The sequence below is a fragment of the Caloenas nicobarica genome, chromosome 20 (genome assembly GCF_036013445.1).
Source record: "Caloenas nicobarica isolate bCalNic1 chromosome 20, bCalNic1.hap1, whole genome shotgun sequence".
NCBI classification, from domain to species: domain Eukaryota; kingdom Metazoa; phylum Chordata; class Aves; order Columbiformes; family Columbidae; genus Caloenas; species Caloenas nicobarica.
In genome coordinates, this window is record NC_088264.1 from 4,265,588 (window position 1) to 4,292,814 (window position 27,227).

General features: G+C 50.7%; 1 protein-coding gene across 1 annotated transcript in view; it reads left to right on the forward strand.

Moving 5' to 3' along the window:
- PAPPA2 (pappalysin 2) overlaps positions 1 to 27,227 on the forward strand; it is an 89,732-nt gene that overhangs the window by 53,117 nt on the left and 9,388 nt on the right. The window contains exons 14-20 of the mRNA XM_065649067.1: positions 5,298 to 5,469; positions 7,129 to 7,306; positions 9,136 to 9,349; positions 14,875 to 15,043; positions 15,649 to 15,781; positions 16,866 to 16,975; positions 20,263 to 20,334. Of these exons, the coding sequence (XP_065505139.1) occupies positions 5,298 to 5,469; positions 7,129 to 7,306; positions 9,136 to 9,349; positions 14,875 to 15,043; positions 15,649 to 15,781; positions 16,866 to 16,975; positions 20,263 to 20,334 (1,048 nt within the window). The remainder of the gene's footprint in view (positions 1 to 5,297; positions 5,470 to 7,128; positions 7,307 to 9,135; positions 9,350 to 14,874; positions 15,044 to 15,648; positions 15,782 to 16,865; positions 16,976 to 20,262; positions 20,335 to 27,227) is intronic.

The following is a 27,227-nucleotide window of genomic DNA, read 5'->3' on the forward strand; positions in this document are numbered from 1 at the left end:
GCTTCTGCCTTTCCCTGAGACTAGCCAGTCTCATCTAGAAAAAACCAAAGATATACATATATATATATATATGTATACATATATATATATATCTCAATATATCTCTATATACATATTTACATATATATACATCCCAATACAGAAGTTTTTCAGCAATTTGATCTTGAGTCAAATGCAGAAGCTCAACAAGAAGCAGAAGCTTAGAGGCAGGGTGCTTGGTGTCACCTCATGGAAAGGGCCACTCAATTTGATAAACTTGCTCTAAGCGTGGCCAACCCCTGATACATCAAGGAAAGGTGAACTGCAACACAGAGCCCATTTCCACAGAAACTGGATTAAACATGTGCTTCAGCAGGCTCTCTTATCTCATGTTACAGGCTGCAGGAGGGGACGAGTCCACCATCTCCCCTGCTGAGCTATTCTTATATCCAGTAACCCTCTCTGCTGAGAAGCTGTCTCTGATTTCAAGATGAAAGTTGTTGCTTTTGCTCTATCCTTGTCAGAAAGGTCTAAATGCCTCCTGCCAGCGAACTGCTTTTCTGTGTGTGTCTGTACAGAGTGACCGGATCCTTTCACTATCTCCTCTCTGTCATGATAAATATTTTTTTTCTTCTTAAATATCATAGTGCAAGTCTTGCAATCTAGCTGTGGCTTCTGCTGGCAGCTCCCTTTTGAAATCCCTCTGCTATTTCTGTGTTCTTGGTGGTGGATGTGCATCAGAAGTGCACTCCTCTGGACAAGAGAGGAGATGGCAGAAATAAGGTCAGCTAGCCCAAAGTTAACATCTCCTTCAGCCTCACTTTCTGTGCTTCTATAAACCTATTTCCGTATAGTAAGCAATAAAAAAAACCCCAAAAAACCAAAAAAAAAACACCACAAAAAAACCAACAACATGGAAAGGAACTGTCTAGAAATGTGTTAAGGTTGATCTGCTCATTTCCTTTTCTGTCTTTCCCACTATGGCTTCGGAGGGGCCAACACATCACTTGACATCTTACTGGTGCCTTTTCTCGATCTGTGAGGTAGATGACAGTGAATGACTCACAGGGATGTTATTTTTTTTTTGCCAAGTTTCTTTGGGAGTCACGTACAGAAGCAAATATCTTTTCTTGAGGTGGCAACCTCAAGGAAGATCGTAATCAAGAAGCATCACCACCGTTGGGTCTGTACATGTAGCCTGCTCCCACAAGGATGGTTGCCATCAGATTTACTGGAAAAGTGAGACCTTTCCCCTCTCCCAAGAAACATGCCTGAAGGGAGAAATTCCCAAGTATTTCCAAAACACCTTTCCTCATTTCCTAGCTATTTTCTTTTGCTAGACCACATTGGGGTAAACATCTTTTATCTCACTGATGTTCAGCACCACAATCCAGACTCCACCAGGGTATGTGCAGTGACTACTTTTAACTTCAGGAGATTTGGCTGAAGCCTCTACCTTTCCATCAACATCTCCTATAACCCCCCCACCACCCCAAAAAAAAAGTTTGCACCATGAAATGAACTTATTATAATAATTTTCTCTTGGTTGTGCTGGAGCTTGATGTTTTAGCAACAATCTTTGGGTTGAAAGCTTGGGTAGATACTGCAGCAATTTATGGATGACTTCTTATACTTTAGGCAGCTGCGCTTGGCTTGGCTTGGCTTGGGTGAATCCATCACTGTTTTCTGTGAAATAATTGCTTCTAAAATGGGAAATTTCAGCTTTTCAGAATTTGGGTTTTGTCACAACAGACTGATGTTTCCCTACCAGCGTTGTCACCACTGGTTGAACGTGCTCCGTTGCTGGCGGATGCCTCCCGCTTTTATTATAGAAAGGTGAAAGATCCCAAAGGAGAAGTTTTGCACTGGTTTGTAGAATTGGTCTCATTTCAGAACAAAGCTCTTATCATTCCAGAGCAGTTAGGGCCATTGCTAGGCAGAATTTCACAAATTTCCAGATCTGAAAGTTTCTTTGATGTGTAGGTTGTGGATAGACTTGGTGAGCCCAGAAAATCGTGCAGGCTGGTGCTGATGTGAAATAAGTTAGGAGAAAAAACCTTGATATTTTGTGAAAACGCTGTTGACAAATCATTAGTTTGAGCTTCAAAAGATGCTGGGATAAAAATGGAAGGTTTTTTTGATGTTTCATGCAGGGAGGAAAAAAAAAAAATTGGCTTGTCCTGCATCTTATACGGCTTGAATCAGAAATGGCCAAATGTCAGGAGTTTGCAGCTGTGATACAGGAATTTCATTTATCATCAAAAAGAGAAAGAGCTCCTTCATGCTGAGATCAGAACTGGGCTAACTACACCATTTCCTCGTCCAGCCTTCGTTAGGGTGTTCCAGCGGCTGGGAGCAGTGATTTATTCCATCACATTACCCAAACCCTGGAAGGCATGTGGAAATGATGGGGCCAGGCCACATGGATTCTTTTTTTTAATTTTTTTTTTTTTTTTGTCCTGCACTTGTACAGCATCAGGCTCAAGGGTGTCCTGGCCCAGAATATTGCAGTGATAGTAACGATGATGCTGATAACGATAAAGAAAGCCATCAAGGTAAAGTTTGTAGGGAGAGATGATAAAATTTTTTTAAGGTTACTGATACATTTAAGAAAATCAGACAGCTTTGGGTGATGTGAGCCCCTCTTCAGGTCTGGAATAGCAGCACTAGACTTCAAAGCTACATGTAGGGTGAGAACAACTTCTCAGGACTTGAGTCAATAGGTTTTGGATCATTTCCAAAGTAAACCCAGGGTATTTGTGGGGTAAGGGTGCTGTTAGTCACAGAGAAAACGGTGATAATTTAGTCATCTTCGGGGCAAAGAGAAGGCTAATTTTTTTCTAAAAGATATATGTATGCACATATAGCATGTGTGCATGAGTGTATGGTGCATATAAAAAGAAAGATTATGATATTATGACCTATAATTATCACTCCCTTATGTGTAACTAATCTATACAACATTTTGCATATATAATAATACAGTAAGAAACTTGCTGATCTCTTGATCTGCTTTACACCAGCACCACTGTTTATGTTTCTGACCTGCTAGGGAACCGAAATGTGCCCAGTAGTGCTGAAAAGGATCAGTATTTCATTATTTGTTATTTAACAAAGGCTGTCCCAGACAACATGCCATGCCATCGCTCTACCAGAGCTGCTCCAGACAAGCACTTGGCCCAGCTGGGTGTGTCTGAAGATGCCACCACCCCCTCCAAACCAGCGCTGTCATGAGCGTGTGCTCCGTAACTCAACACAACTTCACGAGCAGATGAAGTTGGGTGTCTTGGGGTCCTGCAGTGGCCACCCAACTGTCCTGTAGCCTACAGCCACTTGGTGAACCCACTGCTTATCTCCCAGCCCTGCTTCCCAACATGTGGGCTGGGATTTGGCTTGGATAGTCCCCATGTGCTGAGACGCAGCCAGGACTTTCTTGCTGTGCTGTGTTGATGTAGCACTAAGCACCATGGTAGGAGGGATGCTGTGCACCAGCTGCAGCTCCTCACATGTCTCTGACTGATGAGGAAGAAAATGGGATGCAAGAGCAAGGCTGGAAGGAGGAGAAGCTCATCCCCTGTTCAGAGACACACAAGGAGCTTAGAACTCCGTCATGGGGTGGTGGGGTTGGGGACAGGAGTGTGTGCGTATGCATGTGCCTGGGGCACAGCAGGGAGCAAAGCCACCGTCCGGAGAAGGTGACTGCAGGAGGGGAGGGGAGAGGGCTACAATTGGTACCAGATGCCCTCAGAAGCTAATGACCTGACAAACGCTGTGCTCATAAAACAAATTCTTTAAAAAGGAAGCAAATGGAAATATAAGCTAGTGAAAGAATTTGCAGCAGCTGCCCCGAAACCATTTCTCACTTCATAAACAGGTCTGCATTGAAAAAACAGGCTCTTTATTCTTGTTCTCCTTTGTGGTCCCCTCCTGTGCCCACCAGCTCTTGCAGGGCTGTGGCCTGCAGGTTTCCACCATGTCTTTGGCTGGGTGGACCTGTCCAGAGTCAACAGCACAGTCAACAACACCCTTAATGTCTGTGTTGGCACCGATTGATAGGGATTATGTGTGTGTGTGTATATATATATATATTTTTTTTTTCTTCCCCTGTTGTCATTTGTGGGATTCCTAGTTGTGCATCCTTGGCTGGAGAGGTTGAGCAAACACAAGTGGCCAAGGCTGCCTCTGCCTCCCCTGGGTGAAACCCAGGGCACAAAACCAGTGAAAAGCTGGGAGTAGAGAGGAGACATTCAGGTCCACCTCCTTCCATTCTCTCCCCAATATTGTGATTCGGTGACCTGTTGTCACCTGAAGCTGCATCACCTCTGGCCCTGCTTCAGGAGGGCTCCTGTAATATTTTCTTTTTTTTTCAGTAGTACCAATTCATGAAAGCTAAAGCCTGACTACCAGATAATCAGGGCATTTTCTCGTGGGACCTGTTGTGTCAACCCTGTGTCTTGGCCCCATTCCATTCCAGATAATTAATCTCCTGGCTGCATTTTGCTGATGGAGACCATAGCCCCCCTGGCCAACACTCTTCTTTGCTGTGGGACTATTTGTGATGTTTAATTAATCGGTACCAAAGGGCTGGTCCTTGGTGGGAAGCTGCTGTGGTGAGGAGATGGCTGTTGAAGCTCAGGCAACTCTGCTGCCAGGTCTGGGGGGGAACTGCGTGTCATTTGGAGAACATCTCATGGATGGTTCCTTGGTATCTGCAAGAGTTTCATTCTCCAGGTAAACCTTTTCTTGCAGTTGGAGAATCCTCTGTGCATTCTCTGATGTCTACTGCAGGGTTTGACATACCTGTTGCCCTTCTATCAGCACAGACTTTAAAAAGGCCTCTTCAACTTCTTTTTCTGAGCTGGGGGTAGACTTTTTAGCAGGATCTGTTGCGACAGGACAATTAGTGATGGTTTTAAACTAAAGGAGGGGAGATTCAGGCCAGATATGGGGAAGAAATTTTTTACGCTGGGGGTGGTGAGACCCTGTCCCAGGTTGCCCAGAGAGGTGGTGGATGAACCATCCCTGGAGACATCCCAGGCCAGGCTGGACGGGGCTCTGAGCAACCTGAGCTGGTGCAGATGTCCCTGCTCATGGCAGGGGGTTGGATTATATAAGCTTTAAATGTCCATTCCAACCCAGACTGTTCGTGATTGCAAGGAGACTTCAAGCCTGGAAGAAGCTGGGACTGAGGGATATGTGTATCTCCGTACGCATCTGTGACGCGCTGAGCATCCCGTGCGGGTGCCACCCAGAGAGAGCCCCTCCTTGCTGCAGAAGCCCTGGGACCTGCTTGCTGATCCTTTTCCTCTTCTCTACAGCTGTATCCACGGTGTCTGCGTGGGATCGGGGACCTGCACGCGGCCCCTGCTTGCTTACGCTGCCACCGTCAACTGCACCTCCAATGGCCCAGGGCACATGGCGTGCACCGTCACCTGCAAAAAAGGCTTCGTCCCCCGCTCTGGCGATGGGAAGAGCCTGGGCTCCCCGCAGGTGAGTGCACCTCAGGGTGGGTGGCACCTTGTAGCCTGTTAGACCAGGTGCTAGTTAAGAAATGTTTAACCACCCCGAGGTAGCTGCAGTGACACTAGGACACCTTGTTGCTCCAGCCCTGACCTCCTTGCTGCTTTTCCAACAAACACCAGCACGAAGGAAGCTCTGGTGCTGGACCTCCCTGCTGGTGGTCCTGCTCTGGAGACCGTTTTCCTTCCCTCGCCACAGTCTTTCTAGCTCTCCTAGCCCAGAGCTGCCTGCAGACCATGGCTCTGCCAGGCTAAAAGCTGCTGCAGGGGATGTCCCAGCCAGGGTGATGCTTTCCTGCAGAGGGAGAGGTAGGTGTTTCTGTTCTCTAGATGGGCATCGCTGGGAGGGTTAAACATCCCTGGGACATTTTCTCTCTTAAAGCTGAAGTCAGTGGCGCAGGAAAAAATGATGTAATTGCAGAGCAACTGTATTTAAAGGCAGCCGACAGCACAGAGAGCTTTTCTTCCTTTGTGTTGTGTTGTAATAACGCTGCCCACGCCAGCAGGGCAGCACAGGGGTCACCATGAAACAGTTTGTCCTGCTTTCCAGAGGGCTGGGAGATGCCTCGTAAAAGCCACAAGCCAGCAAGGCTCTTGGCTGTTGACCAATGAGACGTGGAACTGATGTGTCCGTGGGAGCAGAGCTGATTCAGGTCTGGGCAGTCACCTTGGCAGGATCATGGTCAGGATGAGGACAGGCTGAGAGAATTGGGGCTGTTCAGCCTGGAGAAGAGAAGGCTCCAGGGAGACCTTATTACAGCCTTTCTGTACTTAAAAGGGGCCTGTAAGAAAGATGGGGACAGACTTTTTAGCAGAGCCTGTTGCGATAGGACAAGGGATGATGGTTTTAAGCTAAAAGAGGGGAGATTCTGGCCAGACATGAGGAAGAAATTTTTTACACTGAGGGTGATGAGACCCTGTCCCAGGTTGGCCAGAGAGGTGGTGGATGAACCATCCCTGGAGACATCCCAGGCCAGGCTGGACGGGGCTCTGAGCAACCTGAGCTGGTGCAGATGTCCCTGCTCGTGGCAGGGGGGGCACTGGGGGAGCTGGGAAGGGCCCTTCCAACCCGAACTGTTCTGTGATTCTATGAAAATGTTCCCCTTCTCTGAAATGAAACTGCACAAAATAAATCTGCATCAGGTGACAGTTTTTCTGTGTTTGGCAGCGAGATGGGAACCTCTCTCCAGAGCCTTGCCATGTGGCTGTCACAGCAGATGGCAGCTTGTGCCCTGTCCTGAACTCTCCAGTGATGTGACTGGTTTGACTGTGTGACCCTCCTCATTTTGAGGCATTTTGGGAAAACATACACAACTCTCCCCTGAGCATCCTCTCCACCTGGAGGCCAGCAGCTACAGACCAGACATTAAAAGGTCTCTTGTGCAGGTGACTTGCGTGTTACCCCAAGGGCCATTCACTGCGTTCACACCCCAAACATCACCCCGGGAACAGGTAAGGGCTTCGTGGCTCAGTGTCCAGAATGAGGAGAAAAGGCACATTGAGGGAGTCAAAGATGGGCTAAAGCTCTCCTTGTCCTGAAACCTCGATCAGACCTTTCTGCTGTGGTGGCAAACTAGTAGGTTTGAGAGCTCACTCAAAGGGGTCTGATGGAGCTTTGCTTTCTCTGCAGCAGGAGGTGGTGCTGACGTGCAGCTCAGGACAGTGGGACAGATCTGTGACTTGTGACCCTGTCGACTGCGGTGTCCCTGACCAGTCCCATGTGTACTACGCTGAGTTCTCCTGCCCCAAGGGGACCACCTACCTGAAGAGATGCTCCTTCTCCTGCATCCACCCAGCCAAGCTTCAAGGTATGGTCTGGAGTGCTGAGGGATCCCTTTTTGGTGCCACCTTTCCATGCATGTCCCAAGATGTTCAAACAAAGCATTACAACTTTGAATTTCATGGTTATCCTGGCTTCTGCCAGCTAGGTGGGCTCTTGAGAGACCTCCTGAAGTGGTGGGCATCCATCCCTCTTAAATGGGGACACCAGAGCATGAGGACACTCTCTCTGACTGCCATCTCCTGGCTGACAGCCCTTATCCATGCACCTTCAAGGTGTAGGGATGTCTTCTCCTGATAGCTGGTGAGGTCTGGCAGCCTCCAGCATTTATGGGTATGAGGGAGACAAGAAGTGTACAGACAGACAAGAGAGGACTTCAGAGAGCCCAGAGTGGCTCGGTGCCTGGTGGCTGTGGGAAATCTTGTGGTTCAGGAGGCCTGGGGCCATATAAAGCTGTAGAGACTGATGCCCACAGCTGCAGAGCAGGCTGGGAGATGTCCACCACCCAGACGCACAGCAGTCCCCCAGACACACCATGGGCTGGCTCTCGTTCTGCAGACTCCACCAGGAGCCGCAGGAATGTTTTGAAGCCAAGCCGGAGAAAGAGAGCTACTGTTCTGTCTATGCAAGTCTGAGCTGGGGGGGATTTGGGGGGTAATTGCCTTGACAGCTTCAAGCATTGGGACTTTGTGTGAGTTTCTACCAGCGCCTTTGCTCTGAACAATCGCATACTACAAATCATTTTAATGGGCACCCTATTTTATAGAGACATTTAAGCTGAAACGTATGAAAATAGTTTACTTCTTTTTTTTAAAAAAAAAACTTAATCTAAGGAGCAAAAACTGCAGGGAATTAAGGTCTTGTTTCACGACAGGAGGGATGCTGGCAGATCCCTAGTGTGAACTGATCAAAGTGTAGCACACAAATGACAGCTCAACAGCCCCAATTCTGCACAAACTGATGCCCGTTGCCTTGGGCAGGTCAGCTGAGGGCAGGGCTTCCATCTGATCTTTTAGCTCTTGTTCCCACTGAAGTCAATGGGAGGTTTGGTATGGGCTCCCTTGGAGGGAAGATGTCCCCTTGGTGGAGCGCCCTGGGTGACCTCCAGCAGCTGACACCATGGCTGGTGGTGCTTGGCCGAGGCTGCCAAGCCGGGGGGCGTAACCTCGCAGAGGTCCAGCCAACTCAGATGAGCTGTCGAGGCAGGGACGTGCCTGATGCTTGTTCTCCCCAAAGGCTCACGTCCTTACGGGCAGGCTCTCCACGCTGATAGATGCCAGAATAGGGAAGGAAAGGATGACAGGGCTGCACGGTGCTCAGAGGTGGGGGCCTACCCTCAGCAGTGCTGGTCCGCTGGGAGCACAGGTGCAACGTGGAGGCGAGGTTTAGTCCCTGCTCCCAGAGCAGCCGTAGGCACAGCAGCGATCACATAAAAAGAATACGAAGCTACTGGAGAGTGTCCAGAGGAGGCCACGAAGTTGGTGAAGGGTTTGGAGGGGAAGCTGTATGAGGAGTGGCTGAAGTCACTGGGTTTGTTGAGCATAGAGAAGAGGAGACTGTGGGGAGACCGCACTGCGATCTACAGCTTCCTCACAAAGGGAGGAAGGGCAGGCGCTGAGCTCTTCTCTCTGGTGACCACCAATAGAACCTGAGGGAATGGCAGGAAGATGTGCCAGGGGAGGTTTAGGTTGGACGTTAGGAAAAGGCTCTTTACCCAAAGTCCATGATCTTGCCTTCCTTGGCATCAGTATCCACCCTAACAAGAGGACTTTTGCTGGTTGCTCTGAGCTTCCCTCAGCTGGACTCCATCCCCAGGTCAGCTGTAACCCCAACACGCCATTTCTCTTTTGGGTTCAGGAGCAAACCAGTGGCTGACCTGCCTGGAGGACGGTCTCTGGTCGCTCCCCGAAGCCTACTGCAAGCTGGAGTGTGACGCACCTCCTGCGGTGGCCAACGCCAAGCTCCTGGTCCCACGATGCCTCCAGGGCAACCACGACGTGGGCTCGGTCTGTCGCTACAAGTGCAAGCCTGGATACCACGTGGCCGAGAACGCAGCGGGCAAGTCTAAGAAGTAAGTCTGTGGTGGATCTGTTACCACCATCTTTCTTCCTCCCAACGAGGGTAAGGAAAGGTGGAGGTACACTGGTTGTCTCAAAGAGCTGATTTAATAGGTACAAGGCAGAGCAGCTTGCTCTAGTCGTGCAGATTTGTTGAGACAGGAGAGGAATTCCCCTGGTTTGGGGGAAAGCAGGTGGGAACAAGATGCAAGCTGCTGTTTTTTGTAAGTATACATTAAGTGCCTTAACCTAAAGCATGCAAATTTTCCCCTGCACCTCAACGTATTTGTCAGTTGCTGAAAATTAAACATCTACAGAAGTGTTCGTGTACTCTCAAGTAATTAGATGTAATAAGATGCTGGAAGATTCATGGAGCTGCTGTCTTTCCTAAAAGTGATAAAACATAGATCAAGGCACTGAGGGTTCTAAGAATGAATGACTGCCTCTTGTCATGGTTAACATTTTACCCCCTGCACATCCTGGCTAGATTTAATCCTAAGCATTGACATTTCATTTGGAGAAGATTTTTCCCAATGCTTCAGGGGGAAAAATTCCTGGTGATTCACTAGCCCTGTGTCCAGCCAATACCGTGACACTTGGGGGGTAAAGCAGAAATTTTTTCCGCGATGCCTCCAGCTGAAGTCCCTGTGGGGTACGGTCACTAAAGATTCCCTAGCGCTGTCCGGGTCCTCCCCAGAGTCTTGATACTAGCCCAAATCAGGTAATTACGTGCTAATCGTTTAATGCCCCCTTCCAGTTTAATTGGATGCAGACTTCATCTCTACTTTGCTCTGGGGTAGAGTTGTTGTGCACTGGGAAGCAGTTGCCAAATTTCTTGCCTCGTAATGAAGGAAGTGGTTTCTGTAAACAGCTTTTCACAGCGTTAGGAGCATTTCTTAGGCCAAGGGGAGCTGAGCAAATTATGATGGTGGCTACGATCCCGCGGACTGCTCTGCAAACTGGAGCAGCTTGGGTGCCTGTGGCATTTCAGGCACTGGCCATGCAATCAGATAAATGCAGCTTGCAAAGTTAGGCCACCTCAGTCGTGCTGCAGCAATTGCTGGTAAGAAGGATGCCCTCAGGGAGCTCCCCCCGCTCCTCTGATGTGTGTGTGACTTCCCCATGGGTCTGAGCAGCCTGTGACACCAGTCAAGGAAAACCATGCAAAGTTGTTTATACATTCATAGCAATGCCTGTTGACATGACATATTCATGTTTGGTATTATCATTACTACTAATTTGTCTGATATGTTTGATGGTAGGATATGATCCTATTACAGTAAGCAAAAAAAAAAAAAAGGAATTATTAAGAGAAAATTTATCACTTTCTTATCATGCATATTAAGTGCTATGTGAGTGGCCTGATTCAGAGCAAAAGCCTTTCCTTGGAAGTGTAAATGCTGGTGTACTGTCTCATCTGGAGCTCTGCGTGCGTACTCAGCATGAGTACAAACCCCTTGGCACGTGTAGTGAACAGCAGCTACTAGCCAGTAAGCCAGCCAGTCAAGTGCTGGATTGCTGGAAATCCATCCGGTGTTCCAGCCTTGGCAGGCAGAGGATGGGAGCTGCCAGAGCCAGAGGTTCCTTGCTTTGTTCAGGCCAGTTTTGGAGAAAGCGAGTTGTTGCAGGTGATGGAGAGCTCTGGAAGGGGCCGGTACCAGTGGGATGGGGGTTCCTGATGTGCTGGTAAGGGAGCAGGTTTCTCAGCTGATGATGTTTTGGGGGTCTTCTGAAGTCTTCTAAGTTCCTTCTGGGTTCAGCAACTGGATTCTTGATCTGTTGCCTCCCTGTTGTCCACCAAGCCAGCAAGCACCAGCCTTGCTAGAGAATTTAGTGTCATACAGGTGTTGACAAATACCAGTAAGACTCCCTGTGTGTACTGGTTGTTGGAGAAAAGTCAGACATGATCAATGGCTGACATGGAAGACTCCCCATGCCAGCCAACTAGCCCAACCTTGGAAATACTTGGAAAAGAAAGGGGATGAAGAAGTGGCAGAGAAAGAGGATGAAGAAATATGCTGTTTTGGAGAAGATACTTTTGTCTGTTCACCTAGGTGAGGAAAGGCCCTTTAGAAATCACTGCTTGTCAACAAGGGATCCTCAACGATCCAGGGTTGCAGCATTGAAAAGAGCCAGCCTGAAAGTCAGGGGTCAGAGACTTGGAGGGAAAATGGGCATCACCCCCGCAATGGTCCTGGCTGTTGCTTCCACCACAAAGTGACCTCTGAAGGAGCTCTTTAACAGAAATATCTCAGACACCCTTTAGAGGATGAGGGTGCTCTCAGTTTGGGGACAACCTTGGGGTCAGACCTTGTTGCTTCACTTGCCCAATGTGGGATGATTCCATGGAGAGAAGAGATTTTTGAGGATCTCAAAGCTGTCTTTGTGAGGGGTTGAGCCCCTTCTGCTAGCTTGAGGGAGTGCAACAAAGAATAACTGGGTCACCCAAGTCTTTTCAGGCAGCTTTGAAAGTCTCAGCCTGCATTTTGACCAGAAATCAAGGGAGCCATGAGACAGTCCAGCCCCATGATGAACTTCCATGGAGATGTTGTCTCCTTCACGTCTTCTCCCTGTTCAAAGACTATGGAGACCATGAAAGAGGGACAGGAAGAAGCAAGAGAACGTGGAGGAGAAAAGGGACTGAAAGGAATTAGCAGACTTGGAGGCTGGAAACATATCGGAAAGATCGCAGCGGGCAAAGCAGGACAGCCCAACCGGGGAGCATCGGTGTTTCGCAGGGCACGGGGCCACCGTACATCTGTGGTGCGTGCTGAAGTGTGGGGTGCTCGCTTCTGCTGCCCGTGTCTGGCCCCTGCCAGAAAAAAAAGCAAAACACCTGCACAGCCAAGGGAGCCAAGCAGCCAGGTAAAGAAAACACAGGCTGTCAGCTGGATTCCTGTGTCACTTCCACCTCGAAGGTGAGGAAGATTTACAGCCCGGGTTGCCCAGACTGTTTGGAGCACGGCGGTGGAGGTCCTACAAACTTTCAATTGCTTTCTTTCAATTTACCAGCAAATCTCCTTGCTTCCCCCTTAATCTTCTCGAGGCTGTCCGTCTCCTACCATGCAAGATGAGGCTTTAGGTTCATTTATCAATTCCCCCAAGCTTGGCCACCCCAATAGGCAGCTGGATCCCAGCCAGGCTCCTGCGTGCTCAGCTCCCAGAGCCGGGCGAGTGCGTGTGCTGGCACGTTGGACACAGCCCTGGCGGGTCTCAGCCATCTCCCTGTCCTCCTCTGCCCATCAGCCATCCCCCTGCCTTGTTGGAGGTGGAAGCTTTGATTTTCCTGGGTTCCTCATTGATCCTCGAGAAACGCCGCTAACCGAGATCAGAAGAAGATGGAGGGTCTGGAAATTTCAAGCTTCTGTGAGGTTGTATTTATATCTGGGGAGAGGTGGGATGTGGTCTGTGCATGGTGCCAGCCCCCCCTGAAATTGCTCGAGTACCAGATCAAGACGATGAGCCCTGCTGAACCTCAGTGTGCACCTGTGCAAACTGCAGCTCCCCACGCATGTTCTCCCCATGCTCCATCCCTCTCCTCAGGTTCTCCCCACAGCTCCTGGGCAAAGGGCCTCTGCTGTAATTCGGAGGAGCAGCAGGGAAGTGTCGTGGCTGCATTGGTTATATGCCAGTGGATGGTGGGAAGGTGAGAAGTAGCAAGTGGCTGGGATGCTCCTGGTTTGCAAAGGAGTTTGCTCAATGCCTGGGGCATTGTTGTTGCATGAGGCTTTGTGCCACCGGTTTGTTCCTGTCACCGTAACACCATCAGCTTGAACCCCAGCGATTTACCCCCATGCAAGTCATACAGCTGGATCACACCCTGCCTGCCAGGCACTTCAAGAAGGGGAAAATGCTGCTTGAGGACCCAGGCATCCAACACCCATCAATACCTTCGCTCACCTTTAAATGTGGGCAAAGCAAAGTGCTCAGATGTTGGAAGAGGTAAGGTCTGATGGGGACATCTTCATAAGGCAGTGACCATCATCCCAGTGGTAAAGGAGAGCAGCCAAGAAAAAGAAGTGTGGGCTGAAACCACAGATGGCTTCAACGGGATCCAGAGCTGCTCCTCCTCACCATCCTTCCAAAACAACATATAGCTGCAGTTCCCATCAGTCAATCCAAGGCTCTCGGGGTGACTCTGCAGCACCACTTGCTGCTCAGGTGCCCTCACCGTGGTCCCAGTGTGGTCTGGTGGGGAGATTTGTGCAGAGCTCTGTGCTGGCAGACCTGCCACATCCCATCTGCGCCCCCCGCCTCCATGTTACCTGCTGGGGCAGGAATTCACCGCAGCAGGAACCCTCAGTCCCACTTATACAGTCTCTAGGAAAAAAGAGAGCCCTGATTTCTGAAGGGGAATTGAAGAGCCGCAAATATTTAAAAAGTAAAGAATGTTCCAAAAATCTCTCATACTTCCCATCCAGGAGCAGAAATATGATGGGTACGGGCACCTGCTCCTGCCCCAGGTCTGACTGTGGGGTGCAGATAGGGTCCCCTCTGGGATGTGTGACCCTGCATGGCGTGTTCGGGTGCAGCCGGGTGTCCACCCCCTCTGCAATGACTGCTGCGACTCAGGACAAGGGGCAATTTAGTGCCTCCTTCCAGGGGTTTCTCCAACCCAGTTAAACACCCCTCCTCGTACCTACAGCATGCTATAGATTCCATAATGCGGTGCCTGGAGCTCTGCCTGCTGGCACTGGTGCTGGGAGAGGGCAGGGGCAAGCAACTGGAGCAAGACTGTCTGGTAACAAAGGACAGGAGAGGGGGGGTGAAAAAAGTCTCGTTAAGGATGGAGCAATTAGCACTGGCTCAGGTAAAGCCCATCAGTGCTGTCAAAACCTGCATGTCGAAGTCTGGGGTCGTGGTGACATATCCTCTTCTGGGAGAGTGGTCCCCAGCCAGCCCGATGCCTCACGGAGTTTTAATGTAAAAGATGTGGTGTCTCCATCGCTGCCAAGGATGGGAGACTGAAAAGCATGTGGGCTCCACTCCTGGACATTTTCTTCCTTTATTTTTCATCGTTTTTTTGGCAAGTAGTTTGCACCTGGGCTGTTTTAGCAGCAGAGGATGGTATCGGTCTGCTGCAGTGCGACAGCGGGATTGACAGATCTGGCTGGGATACAAAGAGGAGCCTCAGGAGTAGCTGGGAGTAGGCCAGCAGGATTTACTCGTGGAGGTTCACTCCATCCAGCAAAGTCTGTAGCTGCTGGCGGTGGGACAAAGCAGACCAGGGGATGGGGAGGAGAGAGGAATGGTTTAGGGGCACTGCGAGAGGTGGGGAGCAATGGGCTGGTGAGTGCAAGGGAAAAGCATCCAGTGTGAGGGGAAGAAAAGATTCTGGTTGAAGGTGAGCTTGTCCCTTCAGGAAGACCTGCCCATGGTGAGGGGTGGGATGGCATGGGCAAGCCCCACACAGGGGGCTTGGTTGTGCTCCAGGAGAGATGTCCTCTAGGCTATTCTTGCCTCTGTGGGATGCTTGGTGTGGCCAAGGTGGGAATTTTTTGGGGTGCTGCAGCCCCGTCTGGTGTCTGTGTGTCCCCAGGAAGTTCCTGAAGGTCCAGTGCCTGGAGAGCGGGCAGTGGGAAGAGGGACACTGTGTCCCCGTGGTCTGCGAGCCGCCCCCTCCCGTCTTCGAAGGCATGTACAACTGCAGCCAGGGCTTCGAGCTGGACAGCCAGTGTGTCCTCAACTGCCAGCCGCGGGGACAGCAGGTGAGTGACTTGGTGGGGAGGCAGAAATTGTAGAATCATAAAATAGTTTGGGTTAGAAGAGCCCTTCCCAGCCCCCCCAGTGCCCCCCCTGCCATGAGCAGGGACATCTGCACCAGCTCAGGTTGCTCAGAGCCCCGTCCAGCCTGGCCTGGGATGTCTCCAGGGATGGTTCATCCACCACCTCTCTGGCCAACCTGGGCCAGGCTCTCACCACCCTCAGGGGCAAAAATTTCTTCCTCTTGTCTGGCCTGAATCTCCCTCCTTTAGTTTAGAACCATCACCCCTTGTCCTGTCATAACACAACCTGCTAAAAAGATCAGCACTGGAAAACAGTGGGGCTCCCTGTACCCAACCGTGCATAGGGTCCCTGCAGCAGCTTGGCCATCCGAGGGGCTTGCCAGGGGGTGGAAGCTGCTGCCCACCAGGCAGATTCGTTCTGGTGGGATCCAGCAGCAGCCAGCAAGCAATTTGCTTTCTGGTCAGTAACGCAAAGCACACACAGACTGGAGCAGATGGCTGCAACCCAGCTGCCCTGGAGAACTTCCCTCAGGACATCACTGGCAGTTGTCAGCAGTAACACCAGCTTCTCTCCCTCTGCTTGGCAGGTTCCCATCATCTGTACCAAGGAAGGATTATGGACAGAGGAGTTCAAGCTGTGCGAGAGCTTACAGGGCACCTGCCCACCGCCCCCTGAGCTGAATTTCGTGGAGTACAAGTGTGAGCAGGGGCATGGCATAGGTGAGGGCAAATGGAGGCTAAACAGAAAACCAAACCTTATATTGACTCAGTCATCCTAAAGAGATGAAGGTCACAATGATTTTTCTTCTTGTACCAATCCCCACTAAATCTATGAAAAAAATCCTATTTTCTCCTCCATCCTTTTTCTAAATACAGAGCCAGGTGTGGTACCCATGGGCAAGACTCAAAGCTAAAGCTGGCCCTGCTATAAGCATCTCTATTTTCAGAAGGAGCAGGGACTTGTTCTTAGGGCAAACCCAGCCCTTTGCAATAGTTTTCCTAATCTCTAGGTCTCCATCTCCCCAAGACCTCTCCACTTGTTATTGCTGCTGAGTTTCGCAGGGTTAAAGTGGCAGATCCTGGATAAAAGCTGCTGTGACAATTGTGTGTAACAGGGCACTTTCACCAGACGAGGGACCACATCTTCCGTTTCTTTCCCTAGGACTTTGTCGCTTTGCGCTTGCAGGAAAAGCTGCAGTGCTCAGTCACAGTCGTTACATCTTGTCTGGCATCCCGCCGGACCAGGCACTTGGGCAAAGCCCACATCGCTCCAAAGCAAACACACCAGTCACCTGGGTCTGATCAAAACCAGCTGAGGCGAGTCTAAGGGCAGGGCCTAAGGTTAAGCTTTGGCCAGACCTGATGTGAGGCTGGGGTCCACTTAGTTTTCCAAGGTGTTTTTTGCAGATATTTTTTTTCTTCCTGAGTCATAGGAAGGCAGTGGGAAATCAGCATGGCAGAAAAGCTATGAAAGATGCTTCTTAAATTGTCAACAAACATCCCCAAGTGTCCAGATCAGGCTTTTTTTTGGGCTGTATCCCATGTTCTGCCATCGGGACTTGAATCCATCTCTTAGGGTGTGTTCAATTTTCCTCTCGTGTGGGAGAAGGGAGTTGGCCACAGCTCCTGTAGGCTCCTGCGTAATTCAGGATTTGAGGAAGAAATTGTCATCCCAGGTTGGGAGGAAAAGGGTCTGTTCTACGTCTGCCTCTGCAAGGAGCCTACACGTGTGGGTCCGGCGCCCTCCTGTAGAACATCATCACCTGGTTCCTGCTGAAGTCCTCAGGGCTGTCTCCTCCTGCAGGTGCAGTGTGCGTACCCTCCTGCATCGTACCGCCCAGCGACCCTGTCATACTGCCTGAAAACGTCACTGCCGAGACGATGGATCACCGTCTGCAGCCCACCAGAGTCCAGGTAAGCGGGGAGGTGGATCCCTCTAGCAGGGGGTTTGTTGGCAGCATGGAGCGGAGCCCCTGTCCCCTCTGTCTGGTGTTTTTTAACCCAAATATCTTTGTCTTGGGTGAAAAAGAGTAAGACTTGGAATGACAAGAGGAAATGGCCGGAGAAGGTTTAGATTGGATATTAGGAACAATTTCTTCCCGGAAAGGGTTTTTGAGCATTGGAACAGGCTGCCTAGGGCAGTGGTGGAGTCACCATCCCTGGAGGGGTTGGACAGACGCATAGATGAGGTTCTTAGGGATGTGAGTTAGTGCTAGTGTTGGGTTAACGGTTGGACTCAATGATCTTGAGGGTCTCTTCCAACCAAAATGGTGCTATGATTCTAAGGCAAGCAGCATAAGTGAGCTCAGGGCTGGCTGGTCCTCTCCAAGGCTGCATGCTCTGGAGGTACCTGCTCCTCCCCATAGCCAGGATCCATTGCCAAGGTCCTCCTTCCTTCTCTTCCCTCCCCTGCCGATGCCACTGCACGGCCTCCTGCTCTCCCATACCAAAGCTCAGCACAAGTTATCAGCTCCCACGCCAGCTTTCAAGGGCTCGCAGGATACCACAGCAAATGAAGTCAAATGCAGGAATCCCGCTTGATTTTTCAGGACGTTGCCACATGCCTAAACCCGCTAAGCTGCCGTTCTTGTCAGCCAGGGTGCTGAGAGAGCAAAAGCTGCCCCTGGCACTGGATGAGCCCGGGTCCCCGATTACCTGGCAGCAGAGATCCAACCCCAGGCAGAAGCATCTTTCTGCCAGGGAAGGTGTCTCTGGCTGCCAGGACCCGCTGGTCAGCCGCTTGCCTCTGCTGCTGGAACGGGGGGAGCCCTTCCCTCCCCATCCTCTTACTCATTTTCTAGGCAAAACAGCTCAAATAGCTCAAATAGTTTGGATCCTCATGGGCACGACTTTCACAAAAAGCAGCTCTGCCGGGGTAATATTTCTTAAAATAAAAAAAAAAAAAATGAGATGCATGAGGAAGGAGGTGGAACAAAGTAAAGCAAACAATCTTCCCATCCAAATGCTTTCCCCTCCTCCTGGGAAGCCGCAGGAGGCCCAGCGTCGTGCCTGCGGATACTACCGTACGTCGCCTTGAATCAGACCCACGGCGGATCGCTGCCGGGGGGGCGAGGATGCCCAGGGGGTGTGGGATGGTTAAGCACGAGCCTTGGAAGGAGTCCTCGCCTTTGAGGGATCGGATGGCTTGGCCCGCCGAGGCGGTGGCATTCGGCTGCTCTTTTGCTGCTGCTGTGGGCTCTCGTGTGAGGGAGGCATTTTGCAGAGAGGAGGAGGGGTGTTATTTTAAGAAGTGGTGCTCCCCCTTGCCAGGAGCTCTCTCCCTAGACCAAGTTGTTTTCTTTTCTGCCCCAGCTCCTGCTTCTTTTCCCCGCTTTGCTCCTCCAAGCCTTGCCATTCCTGGGAGCTGCCGTGGTCCCGAGGTGATGGAGAGGATGGGGCAAAACCCCTAGAGGCCACTCAGGGAGGGGCATAGTCCTGTTTTGCTTTCAGCTCTGATTCATTGCATCCTGCAGCCCAGGATGTTTGTCCCCCAGCCTGGAATATGAGTCTCCTAACACAAGTATGCTAAAATGCCATTCAGGTTGCACAACAGCCACATATGAAACACCCCAGTAGGGTTCGGATGCAAACATCCTCTGGGCTGAGCAGGAATCGGCTGGCTCAGCCAGCATCCCTGTCTGATCACAGAACAGTTTGAGTTGGAAGGAAGCTACAAAGCTCACCCAGTCCAACCCACTGCCATGAGCAGGGACATCTTCACACAGCTCAGGTTGCGCAGGGCCCTGTTCAGCCTAACCTGGGACGTCTCCAGGGATGGGGCATCCACCACCTCTCTGGGCAACCTGTGTTTCACCACCCCCAGTGTAAAAACTTTCTTCTCCTGCCCCAACCCCATCACAGTCTGAACAGAACATGCAGAAGGACCTGCAGCAGGTCTGCATGGGCAAAGCTGCCCCATCCCCAGCAGCCATGCAGCCCAGGGCTGCTCCGTCCTGCTGCTGCACATTTCAAACGGGAGAAAGGTGAGGAGAAATCGTATGTGCCCCCCTGTGCAGCTCCCGCACAGCGAAGGGCATCCTAGGACACTTTTGCAGGCCAGCCGTCGTTTTATGGGGCCTCAGATTTCAAAGTCTGCCTGAGCTTTACAAGGAGGAAATTGCATGTGTGGTGGGGCTTTTCTTCCCCCCGTATAATCACGAGTGCTCCCCACAAACCCCCGCTGAACAAGCAGGACAAGGCGTTCCAGCACAGTGAAACTGAGCCCTCCACATCTCGCTCTTGCGTCCAGTTGGCTGCAACAGCTGAGTTTGTGCCTCATAAATACCAGAGATAACCTCAGCCCTGCGAGTGAACGTGAGTCTGGTGTATTTGCTCCAGGTCAGGTCTGCGGAGGTGAGTCCTCCCGGGACCAGCTGTCGGAGCCTGAGCAGGGGTCGGTGAGCAAATGGATGCGGGTACTGAGTGATGACCGACCGGCTCAGCCCCCACCCCATATGAGCAAGAAGCTGGTGAATCCAGCATCATGCAGAGGTGATGGCAGACTCAGCCTGTGTGACCTCGGGTGGCTTCATCCCATCAGCAGCTCATGGCCAAGCCAGCCACCATGAGGTGGCACTGCCAGCCAAACCCACTTCTTTGGTGGTCCCTGCCATCTCCCTTTGTCCTCTCTGTTGCGTACCTATATACATGTACACACACATGTCTCTCTAGCTTCTGCCTTGAACTATTACAACTGCCTGAAAGGAGGTTGTAGCATGGAGGGTGTTGGTCACTTCTCCCAAGTAACAAGGGACAGGACGAGAGGAAAAGGCCTCAAGTTGCACCAGGTGAGGTTTAGGTTGGATATTGAGAAACATTTCTTCCTGGAAAGGGCTGTTGGGCATTGGAGCAGGCTGCCCAGGGCAGTGGTGGAGTCACCATCCCTGGAGGGGTTGGACAGATGGAGATGAGGTTCTTGGGGACATGGGTTTAGTGCCAGTGTTGGCTTAATTCTTGGACTTAATGATCTTGAGGGTTTCTTCCATCCAAAATGATTCTATGTACCCTTGTTGGTGGGTGAACCAAGTGCATCTGCTTTGGGTTTGATGGGCTTCAAAGGGTTTCCCAGTGGTCAGGGGTGCAGTGGGAGGTCCTGGGGGTGCCACTGCTGTTTTGCAGCCCCATGAGCAATGCAGAGAGTGTCGGCTGTTGACCTCCCTCTGCCATCTTACCTAACAGCTCTTTTCTCCTTCCCTCCTCAGCACATCGTTTGCACAGGCCGGCTGCGGTGGTACCCAGATCCCTCCATCATCCACTGCATCCCGTCCTGCGAGGTAAGTTCCCCCCAAGCACGAGCTGCCTGTTCCTCGCAGGAGAGCTCCTGGCAATGAAAACTCGCTCTAGCACAAAGCTGGAGGGCTTTGAACTTCATGTTTGCTCTGAGCTGGGCCAGGGCTTGCTGGCAGAGCAGAGAGAGACCAGAACAAGCATCCTTGGGTCTGGTCCCCCGCAGCCAGGGCGATGCTGGGGAACAAAAACTGCAGAATAACCCATTTCCTTCCTTGCCTGCTTCTTCTTGGCCAGCCCGGGAAGAATGTTCTAGCAAAAGGGTTTCACTGGCAAAGGGTATCCCCAAAAAAGCCTGTGCTGACTCCAAGCCTGAATATTTCCTTAACCAGAACCGCAGTTCTAGAGTAAGGCAGGTCCAGAAAAGCCCTGCGTGACTCACACGTCCAACCAAAACAACCAGGATTTCTAGCCTTTTACATGCAAAACAAACCGCTCCTGAAGAATCTGCAGACAAAGAATTCCTTGCAGAAATTGGTTAGCTGCTCATTTTGCTTTGAGTAATGACCAGGCAGGAGAAAATCATAGGCAGTGTGGAGTCAGTTCGCAAAGGAAACGAAAAATAGGCAGTTCTTTGTTGAGCACTAGTTGTTATTATGATTGAGGATAAAAGGAAAAAGGGGGGGTATTTTGGAATGTTGTATGCTGAAAATTTGGGATTTTTACCAAAAAGGAAAATGTAAATGAAGTTTGCACACCAAAAATAGCTTTTGGTTTTGCTGATTATTTCTTTTTATGTGCTCATTTCAATGCAAATGATGGCTTTTGCTCACTGATTCTGCCTAGCTCAGCTCTTTGTCGACTGAAGTGTGGGAGAAAGGACGATGTTGCAGGGGGCACGTCCCCAGGAAGGAGATGTTGTGGTCACCAGAAGGTGCAGCTGTTGTTTCCCAAACTCGAGTTTGCATTGTGTGTCTCTACTGGAAGGTGTGGGCTGCAAGCGCAGGGGAATGAGGGATTTGGTGTTTGAGTATCAGAGCTTAGCGATGGATCCTTCAGTGTTTTGGGGTCTCCAGGTCTTTCTGAACCACATGTTTTAGATTGGCTCTGGGACAGCGTATTTGAAGTAGGATGGGCTTATGTGGCAGAGCAGTCCAGGTAGTTGTGTTGTTACCCTGTCTGTGGTTCTGCTAGCAAGGGAGAACCGCTCCTTGTGCTCTCTGAGAGTTGATCCTTCCAAAAAAAAAGAAATAGCTGGGACGTGAGGTGCTCCTTCTTCCCTTTCTGTGCAGCTCAGGTGAGAGAAAACCCACGCAGGTCTGAGAATGCTCCTTTAGGCTCAGGTACACCTGACCTACCCCAGCCTTTCCTCCTCTGTGGTTCCTGCACCTCACCTTGGGTCTGTGCCTTCAACAAGAGGTCCCATAGGGCATGGTGAAAAACGCCGGCTGCTTTGCATGTGAGAGAGAGAGAGATAGGGACCAACTATTATACAAACCATTATTACTTGAAATCCAGCATCTCGTGGTAACAGTCACTGTCTTCTCTTTAGCCACCCAAACATGGTCACAGCCAACACGACCTCTTTCTGTTCCTGGGTGCTTGTCAGACCCATTTACTCTTGGAAAGCAATCGTAGGCAGCAGGCTTAGCACAGAGGTTATGCAAGCCAAAATCTTGCAGTGTCCTACCAGAAGGTGGAGAGTCCATGCTCTTCTTTGCTCTTGTAGACTTTTCTATGCCTCTTCTGCTTTCAATTAGCAAGAATGAGCAGGCAGTACATAGTCTTCCAGCTGAGGTCTCACCAAAGCCCTGCACAAAGCTTCCTTGTGCTGGAAGTGTCGCTTTTGATAGGACCCAGGACTGTATCTGTTATTTCTGCAAGTTGCGTCAGTCTGGCAGCTCAGAGACATCCTGAGGTCAGCAAGTACACCCAGATCTTTCTCTGCCTCCTTTGTTTCCAACTGATGAGCTCCAAGCTAACAGCAGATGTTTTACCATCAGTACAAGAGCTTGCCCTTCAATTTTATACAAGTGAATGTCACCCTGTTTCTCTCTCTAGTCTTCGGGTCATCTAACATTTTGTGAGATATCCTGATCCTCCTCTGTGGAACAATGTCTTCTTCCTCGTTAGCGATTTCCTCAGCACAGGCCTATTTTTTAAGGTCACAGTCCCTCACTGTAATACTAATGAAGATTCATCCTCAGTTTCTTTCACCCTGATGCTCTCCTTTCTGATACAGCTCACAGCTGCCTCCTCCCTGTTCTCCTCCTCCTCACTTCTCACATACGTGTCTTTGATTATTCTTTTCGTTGGCTTTTCTTCTATGATGCTGCAGGTTCTAAGGTTGGGCTGATAAGCCAAGTCTTCCCAGATAACATTTTTTTCACATGTCTTTTATAATAGTCCTTGTCTTGCCATAAAGAATAACTCTTACCAAAAGCATCTCATTCAAAGTATTGCTCTGGGAGCTGCTGCTTGGCACTGGGAAGAAGGCAGGTGTTATTCTGTTTGACCACAGAAAATGCCCTGAATATTGTTTCTACCTCATCTGTGCTTGCTTCCACCCTCCCTCCTCTTCCTCTCCTGTCTCCATCCTTGTGACCAAAAGCACTGCAGTTCTTGGAGGCCATTTCACTTGGGACACAGTCTCTAGTGGGGATATCAGACAGGCAGAGGCAGGCAGAGATGGAATATAACCTGTCATCTGTCCTTGCTGTGTGGGGTCCCCCTTGCCCCTAACTCCTTTTCTTGTTTTCCCCTTAATTTACCTGCTTGGGAAATGTTCTGCCCCTGCAGAACAGAGCTCCTGCTGGGTCTGATGTGGTTCAGCTTGACTTGTCATGTCCATGGGACATCTTAGTCCCAGGTTCCTCCTCATTTCGCAGTAATCCCTCACTGGAGGCTCCTCCTTTAGCAGCCCAGTCTCTGCTCTCCACTGGGCAGTGAAAATGCTGCTCCCATGAACTGCCCAGGTCACCTCAGGTCTGAGTCACCCCTCAGAGATGCCGTTGTCTCTCCATTGACTGCCAAATGTGTGCTGGATCATAGAATCACAGAAGGGTTTGGGTTGGAAGGGACCTTCCCAGCTCCCCCAGTGCCCCCCCTGCCCTGAGCAGGGACATCTGCACCAGCTCAGGTTGCTCAGAGCCCCGTCCAGCCTGGCCTGGGATGTCTCCAGGGATGGGGCATCCACCACCCCTCTGGGCAACCTGTTCAGCTTTCTCATCTGGATGCCTCAGTGAGGGGAACAATCCCACATAAGAGAAATCCAGGTCAGCTGGCTGCTCACAGGGTCCATCCCTGGTGGAGTCACTTTGGGCTGGGCCATGGCAGTGGTGGCCAAGCCCCAACCTCCCCAGCCAGAGCCCTGCCTTGTGTCAGGAAGTTCAGGTCACTCTGCAATGGCATTATAGAGGGATTCTCGCTCATCTTTAGCGTACGCTGGCAGCGGATCATCCTGCCTGCTTATCCCTCTTGTTCCTTTCCCAACCTCCCTTCTCTTCCCATTAGTCAGGTTGTCCATCTGCCTCCCGCTCTCTCGCTGCATTTTGCCAAGTTCCCCATTCCCAGAGCAGGGAACACATAGTTCAGCGAGGGAGGGAGGGGAGGGATGCAAAACCTTCCAGGAGCCCATCAGGAATACAAGTTAGCACTGAGCACGCTTCGCCTCTTGAGGGCCAGCGGAACATCTCATCCCCTGCCATCAGTAGAAAAACAGATGGCAGTGTCGGAGGAGAGAGGAGGGGGCTTGGGGCTGGGTGGAGGAGGAGAGGAACCCCCTCCTTCCCACCGTGGTTTGGGAGGAGGTGGTCGTGGTCCTGGTGGTGTGCTCTGCTGCTGATGGAGGTGTCTGCAGCATCTGGGGCAGGTTCTCCTAAGCAATCCCAAGGTGACCACCTCTCAGCTATCCTCCTGTGCTTAAGAACAAGTGATGCAGTTGACTTCAGAGGAGGAGGAGACAGCAGGTACGGTGATCCAGGTTGCTCCCTTGGACTACTACTGCCATGGTCCGGAATAGTCTATGCATGAGCATGGCTGCTGTGGAGCATCTCCCAGTCTGTGCTACTCACCAGCTCTGCACCCCTCTGTCTCCCACCACGGGGGCTCCTATGATTCACAGTGTGGCTGTGATTTAAGTGGAAAAGCCTTCTCTGGTTGAGGTTTGCTTTGCTGTGCTTTGCGATGAGCAGCCCTGTCTGTGTGCAGAGACTTTGGCTTGAGGTCTCTGCCTCACGCCCTGGGTGAAGATGGACCATAGCAGAAAGCTGTCATGAGTTGCTGGGAATTCTCAGGTCTTCCCCTCCATGAGGACAAGGTCTCACTGCCCTCACGCATGTTGCCGGTCACATTATCATGGTTGTAAAATTCTAATTCATTCCCTGTTTTGTGGTTTTCCTGAGGTATTGCGATGGAAATGATGAGATAGAGATTGAAGTGTATTTGTGGTTACAAGTTGTTCTCGAGTCTCTTGATGCAACAGGTAGTCAAGGACCCTGATTGTTCCTTGGCTCTTCCCACCGGTGCACACAAAACCCTCGCTTGGCACATCTGTAGCTTGTGTCCAGCACTTGTCAGCCAGAATTAACCCCTTGGAAGGCAGATGTGGCAGGGACAGTGGGAAGTCTCATCTAAAACCAGGGTCTCGCTGTGCTTTAGTGTGATGGGGGACAGGGTGTGACTCAGTCCCTGGGCAAAGCTGCCTCTGCTCCTCACCATCTGTGGATATGGGGCCTCTTGGCTGTCCCTCCTCCCAGACCTGGGAGCTCTGATTTTGTACCGTGGCAAAGCTCAGTGCAGGAAAACAGGCAGAAACGTGATGCTGGTGGAATGCTCCACTCCGGGAAAGAGATCATCTTCTGCTCTCCTGGGACTTAAGGCAACAAGGACTACAGGCACCCCTGCATCTCCAACGGGACTCTCTAGAGCAACTAGGTATGCCCAGAATTTAGTCACCCTCTTGTGATGTTCGCATCATCATTTTCTCATCTCCTGTTGCCATGAGAGCGTTTTGTGTCATCTTTATCCAGCCTGTACTCTTCCTCTGTCTGCCATCTGGCTTTGAAAATGCAGAGAGGATCCTGCTGGATGTGACTGCTATTCCTTCAAGAGTGTCACCAAAGCCTATGTGATCTAGGTGACCAAACAGGACTCTATGAGTTGCCCTAGATTCTGACACATTCAAATTGTGGGTAGTACATGACATGTTGGCCTCCACATCTGAAGAGGACGCAGCAGAATTGGGGAAAGCAATCAAAATGATTAAGGGAATGCCACAGCTGCCCTTCAAGGAGACCCTAAAACAGCTGGGACTCTTCGGTTTGGAGAACAGATGATGTCTGGAGGTCTGCAAAGTCCCAGAGGTGCTGGGTAAGATGAAGGCAGAACTGGGGAGCACTCGCTGAGACTGGCAAGAGGGCTGTTTCAAACAGGTGACACTGGACACAGCGAGCACTGAACTCCAAAACTGGCTGCAAGGGTGAGTAGTAGCTTTAAGTTCAAAAAGGGATTAAACAAATTAGTGGACATCAGGTCCACAAACAGCTCCCAGGCAGGGATGTACCTTCCACTGCGCCTAATGCAGCAGGAGTCAATAGTGGAGGGGTTAAAGGAGCATGGGACTGCAGGTCATGGTCACTTCTGGACCAGACCTGACCTCTGAGCTGTGAGGACAAAGCTCTTCATGCTGGGGAGGTGGAACACAAGATGGGGAGTTCTCTACGTACCTGCTGGGTACATCTTCATGCTACTCTTGGCTTGAGCAGCACGGGCTGCTTAGTGCGGGATATAGCCTTTCAGGGGATGAGCCCAAAGAAGTTTATTTCTCTTCCAAAAATCTCACTCAAGACATACTTTTCCTAAACTGTGAGAATCTCTCTGTCTCCTGCACGCACGTGGAGTGTGATTGTAGAAACTTCATTTTCTTAAGAGACAAAGCAAACAGAGGGAAACAAACTGACCACACACCAGTGTGGTACAAGGACAGGCTTACACGGCCCCAAAAGAGAGGAGCCTTTTGGCATAGGCAGGACCAGAGCATCCAGGCACCACACTGGTGGTGGTGGAGACCCAAAGAGGCAGAAGCAGCCTCAGCTCCTCCAAACCTGCACTTGGGATGCCCCAACCCAGGGCTACATCTCTGCCTTCTCCAGCTCTGCCATTCCTCCATCTCTGCCCATGTCCCACTTTTTCCTCTCCCGACAGTCACAGTCATACAGCCGGTGATACAGAGGGAGTGGAAAACCACTGAAAGCACCCGCTGAAATAAAAAAAATCAATGAGTCGCTTCTGATCATAAACAAACATCCCCAAGCGCAGCCCAGCCAACTGCTCTTCCAACACGAACATTCATTCCCCTTCAGCTCCTTCATCCCTTGTACATTGTTTTTCTTTCTGTTTAAGATCTGTAACAAGAACTTGGCAGAAACCAGATACAAGTGGGTCAGGAGGCCCTTGTGGTTTTCAGGGCTTGTTTTCCATAGCCCGTTCTATCCTGCAACATATTTTGCACAAACGGCTTGGCAGGAGATCTAATCCACGGCAGCAGGCGAGCTGCTGAGGGCAGGATTGAGGACTGGTGTTGGTGGCATGGGAAGCCCTGGCTTCTCTCATGTGTGTTTGCAGCAACCTTGGGAATGGTGAGTGCTGGGGACCCATCTCCAGGAGCCACCATGCTTGCCAGGGGCACTATCGACACACAGGATCTTCCTGGGCTCTCCTTGGCTTGTTCTTGCCTGCTTGTGTTTTTCTTCTCCTGTTAGTCCTGAGATCAGGGTGCAAAAAGGATGAGGCTGAGGATCCTGCCACGCATAGAATCAGAGAATCATTTTGGCTGGAAGAGACCCTCGAGGTCATCGAGTCCAAGCATTAACCTAACTCTGGGACTAAAACGTCCTTAAGAACCTCATCTATATGTCTTTAAAAAAAAGATAGAGTACAG